Source organism: Silurus meridionalis, chromosome 26 (assembly GCF_014805685.1).
Source record: "Silurus meridionalis isolate SWU-2019-XX chromosome 26, ASM1480568v1, whole genome shotgun sequence".
Classification (NCBI taxonomy): domain Eukaryota; kingdom Metazoa; phylum Chordata; class Actinopteri; order Siluriformes; family Siluridae; genus Silurus; species Silurus meridionalis.
In genome coordinates, this window is record NC_060909.1 from 2,467,872 (window position 1) to 2,490,230 (window position 22,359).

The 22,359-nt window shown below is 41.2% G+C and overlaps 1 protein-coding gene across 4 annotated transcripts in view; it reads right to left on the reverse strand.

Annotated features, from left to right (window-relative positions):
• The window catches only part of tcf12 (transcription factor 12), a 110,396-nt gene that overhangs the window by 67,643 nt on the left and 20,394 nt on the right, over nt 1-22,359 (reverse strand). For all 4 annotated transcript variants that reach the window (XM_046840052.1, XM_046840050.1, XM_046840053.1 and 1 more), the window contains exons 4-5: nt 14,340-14,416; nt 7,304-7,406 (exon numbers count right to left, since the gene is read on the reverse strand). In XM_046840052.1, the coding sequence (XP_046696008.1) occupies nt 7,304-7,406; nt 14,340-14,416 (180 nt within the window). The remainder of the gene's footprint in view (nt 1-7,303; nt 7,407-14,339; nt 14,417-22,359) is intronic.

The following is a 22,359-nucleotide window of genomic DNA, read 5'->3' on the forward strand; positions in this document are numbered from 1 at the left end:
ATGGGATTAACCCGAAACAGATAGATGTTTACAGAGACACCGCACATATAGCGACTACACATTTGCATTCAATCTGATTTCAATCTCCGTTTCTTAATTCATCGGAGGGAGCCGCTCCTCTGACGACGGTTGCTAGGACAACGCATTTGCAATGCTGGCGGGACTTAAAAGCACATCCAAACAACACTTCCAGCAAGGGAAATAACACTTGACAGTAATAATGCTGCATTGTTGAGAGTCTCAAGGCCCGTCTGCAATTAACAAACGGCGGGGTTAGAGGTGGCCGAGCAGCCACCGGAGCTCTACATGCGAAGAGAATGTGGGAGTCTCTCTTATCCCCCAGGTGCGGAGCAAACACTCCCATGCCATGTCACACTCTTAACTAATAGATTTTCATGTATCCGCTCAGAGTTCGGGTTTGTAAGGACGAAATCCCAAGGCACAACAGAAAAGGCGATCTTCTGGGATCGGTGCTGGCGGATGGTAAATAACGGCGCCCTCATCGAGTCGATCCGGCAGACGGTGTAATCCGAACTCGAACACACACGTTGTGCGCACGTGCGCTGAGTGCGTGATGACACCCCTAATAGTAAGGAGATTACATTAATGCAACCGAGCGGCCGCAGGAACGCGAGCGTTTCCGCACGCCGGTCAGCAGAGTTAAAAATACGACGCACAAACACGGAGCAAAGAAAGTACAAACCCCATGTCAGCAAAAGTAAACACGCCCACATACACATTTACGGCTAAATTATGTCGACTAAACTAAACAAGCACGGCTTGTTCCTGACACGCTCGTTCAGCCGAAGACAAACAGGACAGCGAGGCTTTTCTATTTTTTTATTTCCTTTTTTTTTTTTTTTTTTTTTTTAGATACAAGGAAGCTCTGAAATGTCCTTGTAATGTACTTTCTTCCTTTTTTTTGGTGTTGCTGATTTTCCTTCTTTGTTGCTGAGGCATCAGTGTGACCCAAACATGGGATTGCAAAAAAACAAAACAAAACAAAAAAACAGAAGTGTAAGTCCAGTAGTCCGAGTGTCTCTCGTCCTTACATCTCAGCACAAACACCAGTAGCTACACACACACACACACACACACACAAACACACACACACACACACACACGGATGTTTTAGGGGAAAGGTGATAAATCAGCTTGAGTGGACACAAACACAAAGCAGGCGACGCTGCGACTAAGATGCGAACAAACATAAACCGTTCACGAAGTCTTCGACTGAACATGGGCCTCGCAACGCAAAATACCCAGAAAAAGTGTAACACAACTTCATATATCCATTGTTTTGCAATATGACCGTAGGAACCATTTAAGAAAAAATCCTGGACCAAAAACACCCAAAACGCTACCCAAAAAAAAAAGCAGAAAAATTGTAACACAACTCCACAAATCCATTGTTCTGCAACGCTCTACACTTCTATTTTTTTTCACGGCAAATGATGCAAAACCACTAGTTCCTCTTCGACCACAAAACACACATGACCTTCTCTTGTCTTAAGCAAAACCACTAAGCAACCCCCACCCAAAAAAAAACAAAAAAAAAAAAAACTAAGTGTTTCCCCTGTATGAGCTCAAAAATGGATGTCACAGGAAAGTCCTACCCTAAATACATGTATGGAAATAACAAAGGACATTTATAAAATGGAGCAAATAACAGCAATTGTAAATCATAAACTAGAAAATTTGCAGACCAAATATGCAACATCTCACAGTAGTGATATATAAACATACATCTCAATTTTTTATTTTATTGATAACGAGAAATAGAACCCTAGAACTAACGTGGACATTGATATTCTTCATGTTCTGCGTGGTGGTCAGTTCAGACAGAATTGTATCTTTTCCTATAAGCCGATAAATTGATTTTTACCTTTTATAAGCATTTTTTTACCCTCATAAAGCCTTTTTTATTTATATTATTGGTTTAAAAGTGTGAATCCTCTTTTGATTCAAATTCTTATATTTATTTTTCTAATTGACTAAGACATTATGGCTGTTTCCAAGCAAATGAAATCAGTATTTTTTAAATATTGAAATACAATACAAATATAATTTTATATAAATTGTATAACATATTTTAACAGCTGATTTTTGGAACGTTGTACTCGATTTCTGCCCCTATATCTTTATATCCCCCATGTTTATGATAGAAAGATCAATGCCTATTTGTACTTTATTATTTCTTTTTCTCTTCTTTTTTATATATTGATATTTCTGATGAGCATATGTACAGTAAACAAAAACGTAATGTATTAAAGGAGATGTACGTGTTTGAATATGTGTATTCATTTATATAATGTCTGATGTACATCTGATAAAAATGCAACATTCTTTTGATGTGAAATCTTGAATCTGAATGTCTCACACCGACTTGACTTCTAAACCTTCTAAAACCATTTCTGCAGATTTCACAAACTTAAAACTTTTTATGATCATTAAGAATGAAATATAAGACCTTTATCACGACATAAAAAACACAAACACCTTGTTAGCGACGTCGCTGAAAAAGAAAATCCGTTTTGCATCTGTGGTACGATCCGAGAAAGAGAGAGAGAAAGAGAGAGAGAGAGAGAGAGAGAGAGAGAGAGAGAGAGAGAGAGAGAGAGAGAGTTGCTCCGCTAACAGAAAGCTGATTGGCTGTTGGATGTTGGTCTCATTTGTATGACCCAGAACAGTGAAGACTTTTTAAGGCCTAAAATGTTGGGGGGTTTTTATTATTGTTTTTATACTGTAATAAAACACGCCGGATCAGGACCCCAGTATTACCACAGAAACCTGAAACGTCGCCGCGACTAATTTGTCGTTTGTGATTATAATCTGGTTGTTGAGTAAATACCAGCATCGCTGAAGCGGCAGGATTTTCAGCATGCGTGCAGATTTTTCCATAATCTAAATCTGGATTAAGCTTTATTAAAAATCGTTTGAAACCTCCAGTCCAACTCCACACAATGCCATCGTTATGCAGCGTTCAACCTCGCACTAATAGATAACACACACACACACACACACACACACACACACACACACACACCTCGGTCATTGATGAGGCAAGAAAGCATGGTGCGTCTCCTGGCACACTTGAGGAATGTAAAGCGTACAGATTTCTAGTCCAGCGCTCCAGACGAGACTTGGAAAAGTAAAGAGCGCAGATTGAGGGGAAATGAAGCCGTCATGTGGTGACCATGTGCAGAGGTGTAGCTAAAGGATGCTGGGTAAAATGGCAGACTGGATGAGGAATGGAAGATATGTTCACCAATCAATCACTATTACATAAAGAGCAACCTTTTATATTGATAGATCTGACTGGTGAAAAAAGACATACCGAATTACACACAGTGTCTGAGGCCAAAAGTATTCGGACACCCCGCTTTCCCAGCCTCCACGTTTCTATCAATGAATAAATCAACACTGGTTCGGTAGATTACACACCTAAGATACCACCAGCCTAAAACTCTGTTGAGAGAAATTATAGCATTTATTTTAATTTTTTATAAACCAGACAAAACAAACAGGAAAAAAACGTGCTCAACACCAGCTCCATGGAGATACATGTTGAAATGAAAGATTTCCTACTATAGAGCTCTGAGCCTCATCCCTATTGAACAATGAATGTGAAAGCTGAATAAACCCCATCCCTTCTCACCTCACCATCAGTTCCTGACACCCTTATAACTGAAAAAGAACAAATCTCCCCAAAATCTAGAGGAACATCTTCCCAGAAGAGAGGTTATTATAATGGTCAAATGAGATTAAAATGGGGACTAAATGAAAAAAGTGGGAGCCAAATAGTCTAAGACATTCGACTTCCGATCAGAAGGTCATAGGTTCAAATCTTTCCACCATCACCAAGCTGCCACTGTTGGGCCCTTGAGCAAGGCCCCTAACCCTCACTTGTTTAGTTGTATAAATAATGTTGTCTCTCACACTTCATAAACATAAATATCAAATGCTGATGTTCAAAAAGCATTCAGGCAGGTGTCCACAAACTTTTGGCGTAAAGTGTTTGAGGTCATTTATACTGCATGCTAATGTCTATTTGTGTACCATTAGTGTGATATTATATATTTCTACCATACTGTCTGTTCCAAGAGCTTTGGTGTCAAACGGTATTTCATACACACACACACACACACACACACACACACACACACACACACACACACACACACACCTGAATCCGTGCTCAGGAACACGCTAGAAACCCAATCCACCCCCTCCCTGAATATAGCATTTGTGCCAATCAATAATAGTAAACAGGGGTTTATTTATAGTGCTTCAGCTCGACACGTTCAAATTCACCGGTTTCGTCCGTCACATGCAGCTCGCCACGTTTCTAAATATAACGCTGAAAAGGAATACGTTGCTTTTTTTTCCCCCTGCCGTTACACTCAGGCTCAGGCAAAACTATTAAAATACACTTGAACTGAAAATGACCTTTTAAATGAATCTCCATTATTCAAGACACGCCGCGTATTGTGGTGGTTACTCTAATTAAAGTGTTATGTCAAATAAACAGTCATTACCCGCCATCTGCCTCGCGCTACAACACTGTACCGACTTCATTATCATACACAATAGGTGACCTCGACTAACCCTGACGTGCTTTCGGCGCGTTGACGTGTCGGGCTTCGTGCGGATGAAAGATCGGACGATATAAAATACGATTACGCATAAAAAACTCACATACGCATGAGTTCTAGTGTGTATAATACTCAAAACAGGATGGAAACAAAACAGGATGGACTTCTGATCAAAAGGTTGTAAGTTTAAATCCCACCACCACCAAGCTGCCACTGTTGGGCCCCTGAGCAAGGCCCTTCAACCTCGACTGCTCAGTTGTATAAATTATATCATTTGAAAAGTGGAAAAAAAATTTATGGAAAAGTGGCAGCTCAGTGGTTAAAATGTTAGACTTCTGATTGGAAGGTCCTGAGTTCAAATCCCACCACCAAGCTGCCACTGTTGGGCCCCTGAGCAAGGCCCTTAACCATCAACTGCTCAGTAGTATGAATTATATAATTGGAAAAGTGGAAAATAGAAATGGAAAAGTGGTAGCTCATTGGTTGAGATGTTGAACTTCTGATCAAAAGGTTAAGAGTTCAAATCCCTGAACCACCAAGCTGCCACTGTTGGGCCCCTGAGCAAGGCTCTTAACCCTTAACTGCTCAGTAGTATAAATGATATAAATCATTGGCGTGAATGTAAATGTATTTTGTTCTACATTGAACCAGTGCACTGTTTGCACCCTGCTAATGCACAGGACCATCTGGTGATGTCTTTAAGTGCAAACATTTCATTTTTCATCATGAAAAAAAATAAACAAAGAGGGATTTATATATGAGGAAAGACGAGGCCTCGCTACACTGGAGGTAAACAGGACCACTGACGTCCGAACTCTTCTATTTTCTTCAAGTAACTGAAGACCACAAGGATTTTGGGGCTTGATCTAATCCACTTACATCACTGTGGCTTTTAAAACACTTCCAGTACAAAAGCAAAAAATGAACCTATAGAAATAAAGCACAGGAAACAGATCACTCGCTTCCTGCACTAACCGGTGTGTCCTCAAAACCTCCGCTGACTCGATGCTGAGTCTTAGGCCACGTCTACAATAATACGTTTTTCATTTGAAAACGCATAATTTTCTCTCCGTTTTAACCTTCTGTCTACATTTTCAGTTAAACGCAGTTTTTTTGCGTCACAGTGTGGTCTGTGAAAACAGAGGCTTTCGAAAACGATGACGCAATATTTCCAAAAGCAGGAAAGTAAATAAACGGCGGGCGGAAATGACGCAGGTCGAAGAGACTTACGAGTTGCTCGTGCGCAGTACAGGCACATGAGCCTTTTCAGACGTTTCAGTGTGGATGAGCAAAGTTTGGGAAGCGTGTTGACGCTGAACGTTCCAAGACGGAAACGGCGTTTTAAAAATTTATCCGGATTAGTGTAGACGAAACCTTAACCGCATTATGTGTCTGGTTCTTGGTTGGGTGCTTTCATTAGCAGGTACATTTACATTTGGTAGACGCCATTACCCAGAGTGACTTACAACTGAGGGTTAAGGGCCTTGCTTAGGGGCCCAGCTGTGGCAGCTTGGTGGTGGTGAGATTTGAACTTGTGAACTTCTGATCCAAAGTCCAATGCCTTCACCACTAAACTCCCACCTCTCAGTTTATAAGGTCTGAGTGTGTATTCTTTTATGGAAAACACCCCAGAATGCAGAATTCCCATATAAAAATCCAGATACCCATAATACCAAAGGCTCGGCGTCTGATCCCGACCGGATAAAAGCGCGCAGACCGTCCGATTGTCTAATTCACCAGACACATTGTTATTTCTGAAATATTCTGTGAAAATAATTACAGCCACAAGAAGCAAACCGAAGAAGAAAACAGCTTCTCTCACACACACTTGGCAAAAAGACAGCGTTTCGTTTCAGTCATCTCTCCATCACTAGCGCTGATGCATAAACTTGCCACCTTACATGGCAACCGGTCTCCAGGGTGAAGCGACAATGCGGCGCAACCGACCGCCCATAAAGCTGTCGTGTGCCAGCGCATCGCCCCCCCGAGCGGGAAAGAACCAGATCGCACCCCAAACAGAAGTGCAATTCGCTGTCTGTTTTGGAAATTGTTAAACGAATAACACAGGGGTTCAAATTCAGGCATGAAATTATTACTCAATAAAAAAAATTCTTTCGTTTGAAAGAAAAAAACAAAAAAACCCCAAAAAAACAATCGAAAGAGAAAAAAGGGAAAGCCGGAGCCCGACCTCTGAAACATCTGAAATATATTTGGAGCGAAAAGAGGAACTCTTTTCTTGGTTCATCTCGCTTTCGCACACCTCTGCGGAACGAACAGAGAGACCTCAGAAAATCATATGACCTGACTGGTTTGTGTGAGAAATGATCTCTGGCACATCTGCTTGTTTCACCACAATCCTCCCCCTCCCCCTCTTCTCGTTCCCCCCTCCCTCCTCGCTCTCGGGGGCAACTGGAAGTAGCTGCTGGGGTTTTTGATGATAGGTAGAAGAAAGTCTTTTGTGATGGAAAACTGTACTGATGGCGTGACTTCCACCCTGAGTGAACAGTCGTGGGGTGGGGGTGGGGGGATGGGAAGAGATGGAGGGGGGGCAGTTAAAGAGGCGATTTATTATGGAGGCGACACTGTCTGTGTTACAAACTGAAAAGCAGGCAAGTCGACGTGTTGCGAGGACATAAATAAAAATCTCGCTCGGGGTGGAAATGGTTGGGGGGGGGGATTTCGAGGTGGCAATCACCTTGGATACTCACCCATTATGCTGGAGCTCATGAAAGGTGTCGGGGACAATCCTTCATGGGACACTAATCGACTGTCACTCAAGTGATCACCATAATGAGGGCTGTCTGCGAAACCCTGGGGGAAAGAGATCACAGCATTAAGCACATTATTAGCCAGTTCTGCTAATTGAGTGCTATGACACTCTTCTAATTACTGAAGCAGAAACGAGCCGTGGCGTTGGTCAAGCGTTTCCCTGGAACGATCGATTTTTTTGTTCTTCAACTTCTTTTGCTGTTTTTTTTTTAAATCTTGGATGCATTTCATTAAGAGGGCAAAGAGAAGCCTGAGGAGACGCCAGCTTCTGCAGCGCATGCATGTCTAATCATACCAAACTAATGTGAACAAAAGATGACTGGTACATTCATCATTAAAACACACTACATGGACAGTATTCGGACACCTGACCTTTCCAGCCATATGTGCTCCTTCCCCAATCTCTGGATGTGGTAGCATGAAATTTTCCCTCCACTTAAACCTGCTCCAGCATGACTCCTGTGCACAAAGCCAGCTCTATGATCTGCTTTCCATGGGTTGGAGTGGAAGATCTCATGCTATAAAGCTCCAACCTTATTGCTTTCAGAGCAAATATGGACCAAATGTAGAATTGGATGTTACCAGAAGAACATACCAACCTAATGACCACGTGTCCACAAACTTCTGGCCTGCACATTTTACAGCCACTCAAATACATTCTCAAGTCATTGTTAATATCAAGTCACCAAAGTCTACACAAGTCATTGTTTCAGTAAATAACAATGATGCTCAATATGGTTGATGTTGAGGCTTGAAGCACAGGTTCTTTGAGGAACCCCTCTGGGCTGCTTAGCTCCAGTGATGAGCATATGTAAACTTTGTGGAGACGTTAAGTGTCAACATCATTTTGAGGAACATTTAAAATCTCTGTGTACTTCATAAATGTCTGGTCCCATCATGGCTACATTCGTAATAATTACCTCATTGTTTTTGTTATAATAAATATAATATTAGCTCAAAATAAAAAGATTAAATTAGAGAATTACATGTAATACTTCATACCAAGGGGTGCAAAATTCCAGGAATTTGGAATTAATGGAAACATTAAATGGGAATAAAGTGGAAAAATTGCAAGAAAGATCTTGCAGGATAATTTGGGTTAAAACAACCAGATTTAATGCAATTTTATTTTAATGGATTTCCTGCACATTCATCAATCAAATGTCCACATCACACTTACTGCAGGGCCACTGGGGCCTTATATACATTTCCACAAAATTTCTATTTAATTTCCAACTCAGAATATTTAAAAAAATTCCCCAGATGAAGTTTCCGGGAATTTACCAGGAAATCTTCCACCTCTTTGCACCCAACTCATACTATATTGTGAATTCCTTCCTGCACCTACGTGCACCAAGTCGACCGACATCCAAATAAGTCGTATCCTCCATCTCCATCCGGTGAAGACTGTAAATTTCCCATAACCCCTCACTTCTTTCCAAACACCAGGAGAGCCGTGACATATTTCAGCACCCATGCTGCATTTGGGAATTCCCCTCGCCCAGGTGAGGAAAGTTGTGACATATAGGTAAAAATTTTAAATAGTTCTGAACCATAATTGATCAAACGGTCTGATTAACATCTCATCCTTGGATTGCATTTCTACCACCACAGAGACAGAAACTGCTCTCCAAAAGTCCTTTATCTTGAGGATTCATCGTGTTGAATCGTCCAAACAGCAATTAAATTTCTTTTAGATTGACTTTGATTTATTTACCCGCGTGGACATTTTCTTTTCGTTATTATATAAGAGTGAAATAATTTTCCTTAATTAATTCTTAATTAAACTCAGGGTCCATGAACAGGATGTAATGAAGCTGAATATCTTTTGGGCCCTTAAAAATAGTGCTAAAAGATATCCAGCCACATAAATAACTCGATTGCAAGAAAAGTCTGGAAAAAAACCCTCCGTATCTTCATTCGAATCTAAATGACTGGCATCCTCGACTGTCTGAATGCTGGAATGAACGATCCCGGCGTCTTGCGCTTGCCAGTTTACCCTGTACCAGAAAACACCGCAGTGCCATGCACATTTTAACATCGATGAGGCATGGCTAATTTCCTTTCCAAACTGTTTATCTGAATGTAAAGCAGCATTTCCCTACGGCGCGGCTAGCACTAGCGCCGGATTACCCGGGTCAGTCTCGAGCTACTACTCGCGCCTGGAGTGTCCTCTGGGTTCTACGGTTTCTTCCCGCCTTGCAAAAACAGGCTCGCTAAAGGGTCCCCTAGGCGTGAACGCGCATGCGCGTGGCGTCCTGTGATGGAAAAGCATGGCATCGGGGGTGTATTCCCACCTCGCTCCCGTTTCAGCGGTTTAAATCCGTCACTGAAAAGAATGAATTCATTTTAGGAAACATCGAGTCAACAAGTGAGGAGACGATCCTCCGATTTTTTACGAAAAAAAAAGGAAGAAAGGGAAAGCGACTTGGGCTAATATATGAAAAATACTATATAGATAGATGGATCACTTTATTTGTGCCAGAGGGAAATTCGCCAGGACTTGATCGCCTGCCAAGCTGTAGCAAGCGGCAGCAGAGACCTGGATCATGTAAACAAGCGGCGCTGTTAGTACTTAAAGTCAATTTCAGTGTCATCAAGAGGAAGGGAAAAAAATATTGCAGTCATACGCATTAATGCATTGATTTTGCTTCGCTTCAAAACAACTTTCTGAGGTTTTTACTCGTCCTCAATCCATCCTAAATAACATGGAACTGATTATTATTACAATTTATTGGCCTTGCATTTTATTTTATTTTTTTATCTAATCCTCAACTGCAAAGTTTTTGGATATTAAAAATCTACGGTAGCCGGCGATTCATCCGATCAAGGTGCCTGAGAAAAGTCCCACACTCCCTCAACTCTTCCCCTTCTTCGTTCTTCTTTTTCCGCAGCTAAACACTGCCCTTTCATGACCGTTATCAGCTTCGGGGCCTTGGCTCTAAATATCAGTCACAGTGTGCTTCTTTAAAACTCGGGGCTGCGCGTCATAAAAGAGACTCTGTAGCTGGTCTAATCCTGGGCCCTGTGAAAATCCGTCTGCCGCAGCACTCGCAAACATCATTAACTCCCTCTGGAGTCCCGGAGCAGCGGCTGCTGCCTTTTTCTTCTTTTTCACATCATATTCTCCACCTTCAACATGGAGTAAGCTCAATCTTATTATAAGCCTGTGTTTTTTTTTTTTTTTGGGAATAGAGTGTGACAAATATATTTCAGACGCATCCAGTGTCGATGCAATAAAAAATTTTATTAAAAAAAACCCTCTCAGTATACCTTCTGAATGGTCGTTCTGAGCCACCGTTGTTTAACCACACAATCTTTAGAAAGATGGCAGGATGGAGGAAGACGTCATTCCCACTCCAAAAAAAATCTAAAAATCAGCTGTGTTTATCCACATGCATAAACGACCCACTAGTGGTGCTTTCGTCTTGCTCGCGTTTCGTGACCCGGAGCTGACAGCTGCCAGAGCGTCTGAAAGGAAAAACACCTCGCAGATGAAGGTCTGCAGGGGATGTGCTAGATAGAAGGGTTGACAATGGGAAGCGAAGAAGAGTTCGTGCTCCTGTGGGACCATTAGATCATCAATCATGCTTCTCGAAATGCACTATTCTCTTGTGTTCCTCAGTGTGTGTGTGGGTTTTGTCGCTGTTTAGGTACCGCTGGCAAAATGACTGTCAACACTCTGCTTAGGCATGCAGGCCAACGCTCCAGCAGATGACCCGACGTCTAAAGCACTCTCCTTCGCGTCCAGGTGAACGTCAGCCTGCACTCTCATATTTGGAGGACAGGTGATATGAGCGTGACGGACAGGCCGAGGCATTATGGGATGGCGGGGCGCGGATCGGGCTGTCAGACGCAAGGCCTGTGGCTGCCCAGGATCCAAAATCTGGCTGCTGTCCAAGGTCAGCATTCAGGGACTGGAGGCTGTTCACAGCCCACTAATCATACACACGCTCAGCACAGAGAGTGAGAGTGTGTGTGTGTGTGTGTGTGTGTGTGTGTGTGTGTGTGTGTGTGTGTGTGTGAGAGCGATAGAGAGAGAGAGACAGAGAGATAGAGGAAGAGAGCACAGAAAGGAAATTCATCTTTTTTCGGTTGTAAAAAAAAAAAAAAAAAAATGTGAAAACCACAGAAAACAAGGCGCGAAGATCTCCGAGGGGTCTGAGGGACAAGTCCATGCGAAAGCAAAATAAGATTGGTTTATCTGATGAGAGATTGGAGATGGTGGTGTAAACCTCAGTACGGGCGCCACGACACGTGAAGATGCTGATAAGATTTGAGCTCGCCGTAAAAACACCGTGGGAGAATTCTCTGCCTGCTATCGAGCCGCTGTGGTCGATCTCTCTGATAGCGCTCCATGAACAAACCGCAAGAGGATAACGGCTGCTCTGAAGGACTGCTCTTTTGGGGGAGGGGGGGCTTGGGCTGTCTAACGAGGGGAGAGGGTTTTCAAAGTGGGTGTGTGTACGCTAAGGGTTGAGCTCTGAAAAAGGGCCACGAACAACAGGACATCTGTAACTGAGATGCAAGAGCAAGATGACTTCTATTACCGTTTGAACATGGAAGAAGTAACGGCAGACAGAATGTGTGTGTGTGTTGTTTAGGGATGTGCATACACATAAAACACAATGTGATTCAATGGAAAAAACATGACGCTATGACGTTTAATATCGCACAGAATAGGGTGGAAACGATTCCTCGATTAATTTGAATACAAATAATTATCGAGGCAAACTATTTTCCTCAATGCTTCGTTTAGTCCCTTTAACTCAACACGGAGCACCGTGTTTCTCCAGGGACCATTATTACTGATGCGCCGCCTGCTAAACCCTGGAGCGCCCGGAACAGGTAACACGCAAGACGCTGTAGAATGAAAACAGTGAGAGGCGAGGATAAGATTCAGGCCACAGAAGACACCAGAACGTTTCCAAAGTTTGTGACCATTTCAAACTAAAACAAAGAAAAGACCGTAGACTGCAGTTCCTTTTTTTTTTTTATAATTTGAAATAGATTTGTAGATTTTTATTGATGATTTTTAATTAATATGTTTGCATTTGCATTTTGATGTAATATGGCAATTAAATGCACTACATTTTTTTTACAGGTTTTCTTGTGTGCAATTTCAGCAAAAAAAAAAAAAAAGTGAATTTTTCAAAAAAGGAAACAAAATTATGTTCATTTTAAGAGTCTTTTTTTCTCTTGTGTATTTAGTATCATCGATGGAATAATCGGTAGAATACTGGATTTCTAAAATAATGGATAGCTGCAGCCCTACTTTAGATAGTGCTGACCTTTAACAAACTTAACAAAAAAAGGCTTTTGTAGTGTAAAAAAAAAAAATAATAAAAAATGATGAAAATAAAAAAAAACAGACGTTTTTTTTCCTGTTCTGTCTGCGGGAAGATGCAGCTCTACCTCTGCCATGTTAATCTGTATAGTCTTGTTTAGTGACAAGAAATCGATCTACATATCAAATATTGGTCCCCAATTATAAGGCACTTTTTTAAATAATAAAAGTATCGTGCATCTTCTGACAATTATATAGAAATAAATCGGGTTTTTTTACCTCCTTTTTTAAATTAATGCATCGTATCGTTAACGTTCCTGCCGATGCACCGATGAAAATGGCTGAATGTGTGTGGACACAGAGATTAATAGGTGGGTGGATGAAGGGATGTGCACAGGATTTAGCTAGAGGCGGGGATCGTCCGTGTTCAGTGTGAACCTGATGTGTGTTTGACAGGCTGGAAAGAATGCCATGTGTGATCGGTACGCAGCTTTTCTTTCGCTCATCACATGTGCCATGCTTTAGCGGTGTCGGACGCACACGAGGGGATTTTTGGTGCTGGGTTTCGAAAAACGCTATCGATTATTCCAGATCCGACTCTCTGGCAATGATAAATGATTATACAGCAGAGGAGAGTCCTGCAACTACTAGTGCAACGCTCACGTGATTGTGTGTGTTTGTGTTTACATTTGTGCATGTGTTGGATGAAGGAGTGGAACAGCTGTCTGCTCACTGATGCTTGCTCCTTGCCACGTCAGTATGGCTGATTTATATGCACCTAGAGCAACGATATCTCAAGCATCTCCGACTTATAATTCAAATCAAGCCCGGTGCCGGAGCCGTAGCCCGTGGACGCGCGTCAGGGAAGGGCGACTGAAAAAATAAACAAGGTAGCGTGGCATGAGAGTCTCTGACATTTGACTGATCTCTGATGGGAAGTGACAGGAGAGTGACATTAAACGAAATTCATACAGGGCACCCAGAACAAACCGGACTTGTACAAGACAAACAAACAAATCGAGAAACAGAGAGATCTTCACACACTGTTACAGATGCATATGCCTGTGTGTGTGTGTGTGTGTGTGTGTGTGTGTGTGTGTGTGTGTGTGTGTGTGTGTGTGTGTATGAAATGAAATAAGGCACAAACCTTGCCTGGCTCTATTTGCATGCATGGAAATCTCAGCTTATCACAGATCTGAAATGCATCCATGATTCCATTCCAATTACACAGAGCTATATTTCCAAGCCCTTGGAAAACGCGAGCGTCGGTCAGACCGAGAGACTTCGTATCGCCATAGCGCCGCCAATAATATCAATCATTATCATTTAAAGTGGTCTGCCGCATTTGCATTTTGATATATAAATGGGGTGATGATAATGCACGAGGGGGGGGCAGTAGCAGCGGCAGTAGTAAAGGGTACTGTATATGCACTTGTTTATTTATTTATTGTTAAATATTTGATGTGTAATCATTTAACATTAAACTTTCCTTTTATATATATATATATATATATATATATATATATATATATATATATATATATATATATATATATATAACATAGAACTGGTGTCATTCCAGGAGCGGGGAGACAGAAGAGAAAAGTCGGTCTGTGGGAAGATCGAAAGACCAAACCAGATAGAACAAGAAGGAGAGTGTAAAAGAGAAAGAGAAAAATGCTTCTTACCCTCGAGGACTCATCATAGGGAGGGCTGGACTGGCCACCTGCGGTCCAAGACGCCTCGGTTGTCCTCTCATCTATACCTGTCAACAGAGTAGATACACATCTCGATCATCGTGTAAACGCTATACTGTACTACATGACACTCTGAAAACAACATAACAGTGAGGGACAAGAAAGAAATTCCAGTGTGATTGATACACACGTATATAGTGTGTTTCTGTCTGTCTGTGTGTGTATATATATATATATATATATATATATATATATATATATATATATATATATATTTATATAAGGAGTCGCCACAGCAGATTATCCGTCTCCATACCCCCCTGTCCTCTACATCTGCCTCCTTCACACCAACTACCTGCATGTCTTTCTTTACCACATCCATAAACATCCTCTTTAGCCTTCCTCTTTTCCTCCTTCCTGGCGGCTCCGAACCATCCTAATCACACCCCCCTCACCTTGTCTCCAAAATGTCCTACATGTGCTGTCCCTCTAATAAACTCATTTCTAATCTTGTCCATCGTCGTCACTCCCAACAAAAACCTTAACATCTTCAGCTCTGCTACCTCCAGCTCCACCTCCTGTCTTTTACTCAATGCCACTGTCTCTAAACCATACAACATCTCAGGTCTCACCACATTCTAATAAACTTTCCCTTTCACTCTCACAGATACTCTTCTATCACAAATCACTCCTGCTATCACTCTTCTCCACCCACTCCACCCTGCCTGCACTCTTTTCTTTACTTCTCTAACACACTATTTATTACTGTGCACTGTTGACCCCAGGTACCTGAACTCCTCCACCTTCTCCACCTCTTCTTCCTGCAATCGTACCCCTCCACTGCCCTCCCTCTTATTCACACACATGTACTCTGTCTTACTCCTACTGACTTTTATTCTCTCCAGCGTGTACCTCCACCTCTCCAGGCTCTTCTCAACCTGCTCCCTACTCTCACCACAAATAACAATATCATCCGCAAACATCATAGTCCACGGATACTCCTGTCTGACCTCATCACCCAAACTGTCCATCACCACTGCAAACAAGAAAGGGTCCAGAACCAATCCTTGATGCAGTCCCACCTCCACCTTGAACCATTCTGTTGTTGGTACATGGTGTGACTGATCAACTTTATTCCCCTGTAGGTACTGCAGGTCTGCACATCTTCCTTATTCTTAAAAGTTGGTACCAGCACACTCCTTCTCCATTCCTCAAGGCATCCTCTCACCTTCCAGAATCTTGTTGAACATCCTTAGTTGCCCAATCATCCAGCACCTCTTCACCACCACAAGCCCCTGTCTGAACTCTTCCCTGAATCTCACACTACAGTCTTCCTCCTTCAGTTTCCACCATCTTATTCTTCTTTCAGTCCTCACTCTCCTCCTCTTCTTCTTCACCTCCAAAACCATCCTACAGACCACCATCCGATGCTGTCACAGCTGCTACACTGTCCCCTGACGAAACCTTACAGTCTCCAATCTTTTTCAGGTTGCATCTCCAACATAAAACATAGTCCACCTGTGTGCACCTTCCTCCACTCTTATACGTCACCCAATGATCCTACTTCTTCTTAAAATACGTGTTCACCACTGCCATTTCTATTCTTTTAGCAAAATCTACCACCATCTGCCCTTCCACATTCCTCTCCTTAAGACCATACCCTCCAAATCACCTCTGTTCCCTTCACCTACATGCCCATTAAAGTCTGCCCCAATCACCAATCGTTCATGGTTCACCTTCTACCACTTCATCTAACTCACTCCAGAATTTTACCTTCTCCTCCATCTCACAACCCACTTGTGGAGCATAGGCACTAATGACGTTTATCATCACCCCTTTAACTTCCATCTTCACGTTCATCACCCTATCAGAAACTCTTTTCACCTCCACTACACTCTTACTGTACTCTTCCTTCAGAATCACCCCTACACCATTTCTCTTTCCATCCACACCATGATAGAACAGTTTAAACACCTCTAATGTTCCTGCTCTTACTCCCTTTCCACTTTGTCTCCTGAACACACAACATATCTACCTTTCTCCTCTCCATCATATCAGCTCCCTCTCTCCCTTTACCAGTCATAGTACCAACATTTAAAGTGGCAACTATAACCTCCACTCTCCTACACTTCTCCTTTCCCTGCCGTCTTTGTAGACGTCTTCCTTCTTCTCCTTTAGCCAACAGTAGCCCAATTTCCACCGGTACCCCTTTGGCTAACGATACCTGTGGCAGTCGTTGGTAACCCGGGACCGATCCAGTATGAAAGTCTGATTCATGATCCGCATATTTGATTTGTTTTACGTTGGATGCCCCTCCTAACATAATAACATAACCCTCCCCATTTATCCGGGCTTGGGACCGGCACTAAGAGTGCACTGGATGGTGCAACCCTAATGGCTGGGTTATATAATGTAATTGCATATAACACAAATGTATTTTAACAGCACCAATTTTATTAAGGCTCGATTAATGCAGCGTGCATTTTTGTTTGACCATTTTATTTTAAATTAAAAACTTCGATGCAACACATTTATTCACAACATCCTTTCTTTACTGTTTTTAAAAAAACTTATAAAAATTTATAAAATACATTTTTTTTTTATTGATAAAGCTTTGAGATTACGTCAACAACTGTCTCACTCTTTGAATTTGTAAGACCATGTATAGTTTCTGCCTGTATTTCATGAGGATGCCTGTATTGACGCTCAGAGCTGTCGTTTGGAGCAATTCTGCCACCCACCCTCACACATCTTCATTTTGAGGACACTCCACAGGTTCTAAATAAGATTGAGGTCAGGAGATGATGGAGGCCACACCATGATTTATTTCTCTTTTTACACCCAAAGCAACCAAAAAGTCAACAGTGATTTTAGAGTGTGTGATGTGTGTTGTCCTGCATGAAAATCATTTTATTTCAGAAGGGACAGTTCCTTTTTTTTAATACCATGGCAGAAAATGATCTGTTAGGATCACAGAGGTCATTTTGACACTGTCAGGGATCCTAAATCCCATCTCACTTCCCAAAATTCCAGCCCAAATCCTCACTCCACCACATCACAGTCTTGAAGATGGTGGCCATTCATCCAGAATCAGCCATCCAGAACTCCATCCATTTGGACAATCCATTGTAGCAAGGCAATGGTCAGTGTGCAAAATAATTATTAAATCAGTCTTCATGTTTCTTAGCTCACAGCAAACATTTCTTTTTGGGAGCTTTGGTTAGATGTGGACAAAATACAGCTTTATGCACAACTGCCAGCCTCTGAAGAATCCTACATCGAGACTTTCTTAGGACTTCAGAGACACCAGCAACTTCAAATATCTTTTTTGCTAAACAGTTGCTTTTTTTATAGCTGCCCTTTTAATACTATTAATTTGTCTGACAGAAATCTTCCGTAATACGCCTTTATCTCATTGAATTCGTCTGTGTTGAGAATAACTCACAAATCTTTTAATAGTTTAATGACCTCTGTTTAGTTTCTGCGATAAATACCGTATTTCATGCTTTTCATCTTCAAAAGCATCTTTCTTCCTCCTCATATTGCAAAAGAACTGTGACTTGCTTATTAAACAACCTCTTTAAATAGGTTTCCTTTTTTTTTTTTTTTTTTTTAACTAAAACCACCTGGCAAACTAACTAATGAACCGGTCTGATATCGTGTTCTCTCAAAATATATGCGGAAAAATCCTCTGTTTTTAAGTCGCGGTTCAGTACAATTTCAGTACTTTTAGGGGCTAAAATTGCTGTTTTTTATTTTTAATTAACGTTAACAAAGTTAATTATTTGTGATCATCAACATTTGAACAGTTAAAATTTTAAAACCAATTCTGAATAAAAAAAAATTATAAAAACATTTTATGAAAATTTTTTTAATAAAATACACTTTTTTATTACATTTATTATATTCTGTAATTAATTAAATTGCCTCAAATTAAACTGATTAAATCAAATTAAATAACTGGAAAAATGTAAATAATTGGTTTAGATTTGTTAGACCCCATTTGGGTAATACAGATGTGTATATAAATGTGTTTTACATGTAATATTTAATTATGCATATTACATTTAATTATATTTTATTTTCTAAAGATTTAATCTACTTAACTGTGCTGCTTATTTCAGCAGACTTTAACAAATGTCTTAATTCCTTCTATCTTTCATTCATTCACTCCCTCGACATGTGGAATTGTCAGGACTTTCTCCTTTTAAGAGAAATTCTTGATGCTGGACATAAAAACGCTGGAGAATCCATAAAGCTAGCTCTCTGGATTCTTTAGCGTTTTCATGCATGCGCTAAACAAACCGTATTTCTGGTACGAAGCAAGTAGCCGCAGTGACACTGCGCTAACTCTAGTTTCTTTTTATACCCCTGGAATGGTTGTGTATGTTTTCAAGTTTAATAATAATAAAAATCAATGCACTCAATGTGTGAGGCGGAGACTAAACAAACTTGCGATCCACCGACTTTGTTCCACACACAAAATGTTTGCATTAACCGAAAGCCGAATACGTGCACTGTTCTTCTTCTTCTTTCGGCTTCTCCCATTAGGGGGCGCCACAGCGGATCATCCGTCTCCATACCCCCCTGTCCTCTACATCTCCCTCTTTCAAACCAACTACCTGCATGTCTTCCCTCACCACATCCATAACCCGTTAACCACTAAACTTCTCCAGAGCGAATTACAAATATCTTATTTATACACTTGAGCAGTTAAGGGTTCAGGGCCTTGATCAAAGGTCCAACATTGGCAGCCTGATGTTGGAGAGATTTGAACTCACGCCCCCTTTAATCAGTCTTAACCACTGAGCTACCACTTCTTTATTTGTTCAGTGGCAATGACATCTAATAAGCTATATAATAAGCATAGATCAATATATCTAATGAACATATACATACATAAATATAAATACAGACATAATTCTATATATATACACCGTAATCCTCCGTTTATCGCTGTGGTTACGTTCCAAAAACACCCGCGATAAACATTTTATGACGAAATTATATTTTTATTAATAAATTTCATTATTCCAACATAAAACTCTATAAAAACAATTATGTACAAGTTTTTTGGTCTATTGTGCTCTGCGTGAGAGACCGGGAAAATCAGCCAAACTAATAAGTTATGTGGCAAATGCAATTCCGCGATAAACCAGGGGGGGCGCCAGATTCACACCGCAGTAAAGCAGTAAATGTAAAATATAGCAGGAAAATTTATATATATATATATATATATATATATATATATATATATATATATATATATATACACACACACACACACACACACACACACACACACACACACACACACCAATCAATGACATCTAATAAGCAGTTTTAGGTCACATGCAAAAAATAAAAAAATAAATAAATAAATCCTACTTTCTAATGCATTGCACTTCGATTGAAAACCCTCAGCTTTACCAATCGTAGCATATAATTCGTTTTTTTTTGCTTTACATAAATCACGCTCGGAAACGTGTTGCTTCCCAGCAGGCGCCGGCGTTCGTTTGTACGTGAGCGAGCGACCGGGCAGCTCTGATTTGGCAGTGATGTATAACTCAACCTCATCAAAACAGCTGAGCACTGAAACCTGATGAAGCTCATATTTTACGCAGCCTTGGGGCGCTCCGAGACAACCGTTGAAGAAAAAAAAAAAGAAAAAAAACGCACACGCACACAAACTCGCACACGCGCTCGCGTGCTTACACACAAAATAGATAAATAAATAAATAAATAAAAGTTGACAATTGAATAGATTCAACATCTGGTATGTGATGAACAAATACAATATCTAGTTGTCGCCAAATTGCATTTTACGGAGGCTGTTGGGCGAAGAGATATGAATCTTTGTGTCTTTGTGCTGTTCGAGACGATATTGTTTTGCAGGTAACAACATTCCGGTTGGCGCTCTCGTGTACGAGGGGGGAAATTGCGGAGGAGAAACATCGATATTGCCCGACCCGAGGTGTCTGTAATCCGTCTCAAACACGAAAGCAGTCATTTGATTTTGTTCGGTTATAACGTACCAAACACACTGACGCGGTAAAGTAAAGCGATTCTGAGAAAAGGATCCGAACGCTGGGACAGATTACAGAACAGTGAATGAAAATGAGGAATAGGTTCGGCGGCGACACGCGTGGGGGTTAACGACGTGCTCGACCACGCCGGCTCGTGCTGCATGGCTGGACAAGTCACGCACTAAATAGCAACTATGAGCTGGAAATTTGCATAGGCAGAACAAACAACAGAGTGAAAGACGAAAAAAAAAACAGAGAGAGAGTGAGAGAGAGCTTTTCTGCTTGTTTTTTTTTTTCTTCCCCTGAAGGCCTCTAGCACACAATCGGAGTGTGTGGGCAAAAGACTGATCTCATGCCAAAGACAATCTACAGGCCAAGCTGTCTGTGTGGCACTCCTGCAAAGAAGACTTTGGCCCTCGCAACCCTGACTAATGCAGGCGTTCTCTCTTTCGCACTGCGGGAATGCAACACTAGACTTTTATCTCATTCACACAACTGAGCAACTGAGGGGGTTAAGGGCCTTGCTCAGGGGCCCCGGAGCGGCAGCATGGTGCGGCTGGGATTTGAACTCACAACCTCCAGATACAAAGTCCAATGCCTTAGCTACCACGGTCCCACAAGATCTTCGAGAACGAGAAGAAGAAAAAAGACACAATTTAGTTTTTTGTTTGTTTATTGTTTTTTTTAATGCCATTTCAGCGTTATTGGATGTTCCCCTGTCAGGATCGAGGAGGGTATGAAGAGACGTAATGTCCTTGTTTAAGTCCTTCAGTTTAATAGTCACAAAGTATTCTAGTGTTGTTCTTTGGAAGATTCCTACATTCGTACTTATTGAGTAGAAAAGCCGTCTTTGGTTTTTAAAAGTGCTTTACTAGTTGCCATGGAGATGCGTTCTGATGACAAAATCGTAACTTGGAAATTGAAGACATGGCCGAGCCTACAGAGGAGTCTTCCAGAATGGTGATCAGTAGTGGTGCAAAGGATCACAATACTCACAGTACGGATCACATTAATTTTTTTTTTAGTCATGGATCTGATCGGAATTTTTTTGGGATCAGCAAAAAAAAAGGGGAGGAGACAAATCTAATTTGCATTCAATTTACTGCAAGGAAAGGAAGTGCTTCTATGTGTGCATTTGGAATGACACGGGAGGCTTTTCATGCCCCTCTGCTAAACGTTGTTGATTGGTTTAACACGTCCGGTTCACGTGAACACGAAAAACTCTCATTCTGCGATCGTAAAAAAAATTCAGATGAATTTGCAAGTTAAAAATATGAGCAATTAATCAGTTGGGTCACATGCATGTCGAACTGTGGGTGCACCCCTAGTGGTCGGTATGGGTAGCATACTGTATTTTGTTCATAACTTAACATGTTACAGTACATATTTTTGCAAAAATGGAGCAATTCACAGTAACAATGTATAAACTATACAGTATAAATGAATTGTTACAATTTTGTCATATTGCCATCGCCAGTGTAAGATCAAAAAATCACAAGTCGAACCATCGTAACTCGGGGACTCCCTGTATGAGTTTTCTGATTAAGCATGCATGTTTTACAGTCATGACATTGCCATTCCAATTTGGCTTCTTGGGTATATGATCTGGTGGTGATTGGATTCGAAATGGAATCGTCTTTGGTCTTTGACATGATTCAGATCTGATGGGGGGGATTTCATACTTTGTGACTTCCTTAGCAGCAACGTTAAGGAAGTTTTCTCTCAGTAGCAGTTTAAGAACGAGGCTCGGTTTGGGAAACAGGATCGCTCGCGTGCTTTTTGATTCGGAAAAAGTAAAAAGCACGCGTGAAGGGAAGTCCTTCTCCGAGTGGTGCAAAAAAGGAATTCGGGTCATGTGTCTTTTATTCCAGTTGAACGTATTAAACCAGACATCTGTTACATAGATTTGAAACAAACAACCTTTTTTTTTTCTAAGGCTGAAATGAAGCAAACGCCAAAAGAGAAAAAAAAAGAGAGAGAGAGAG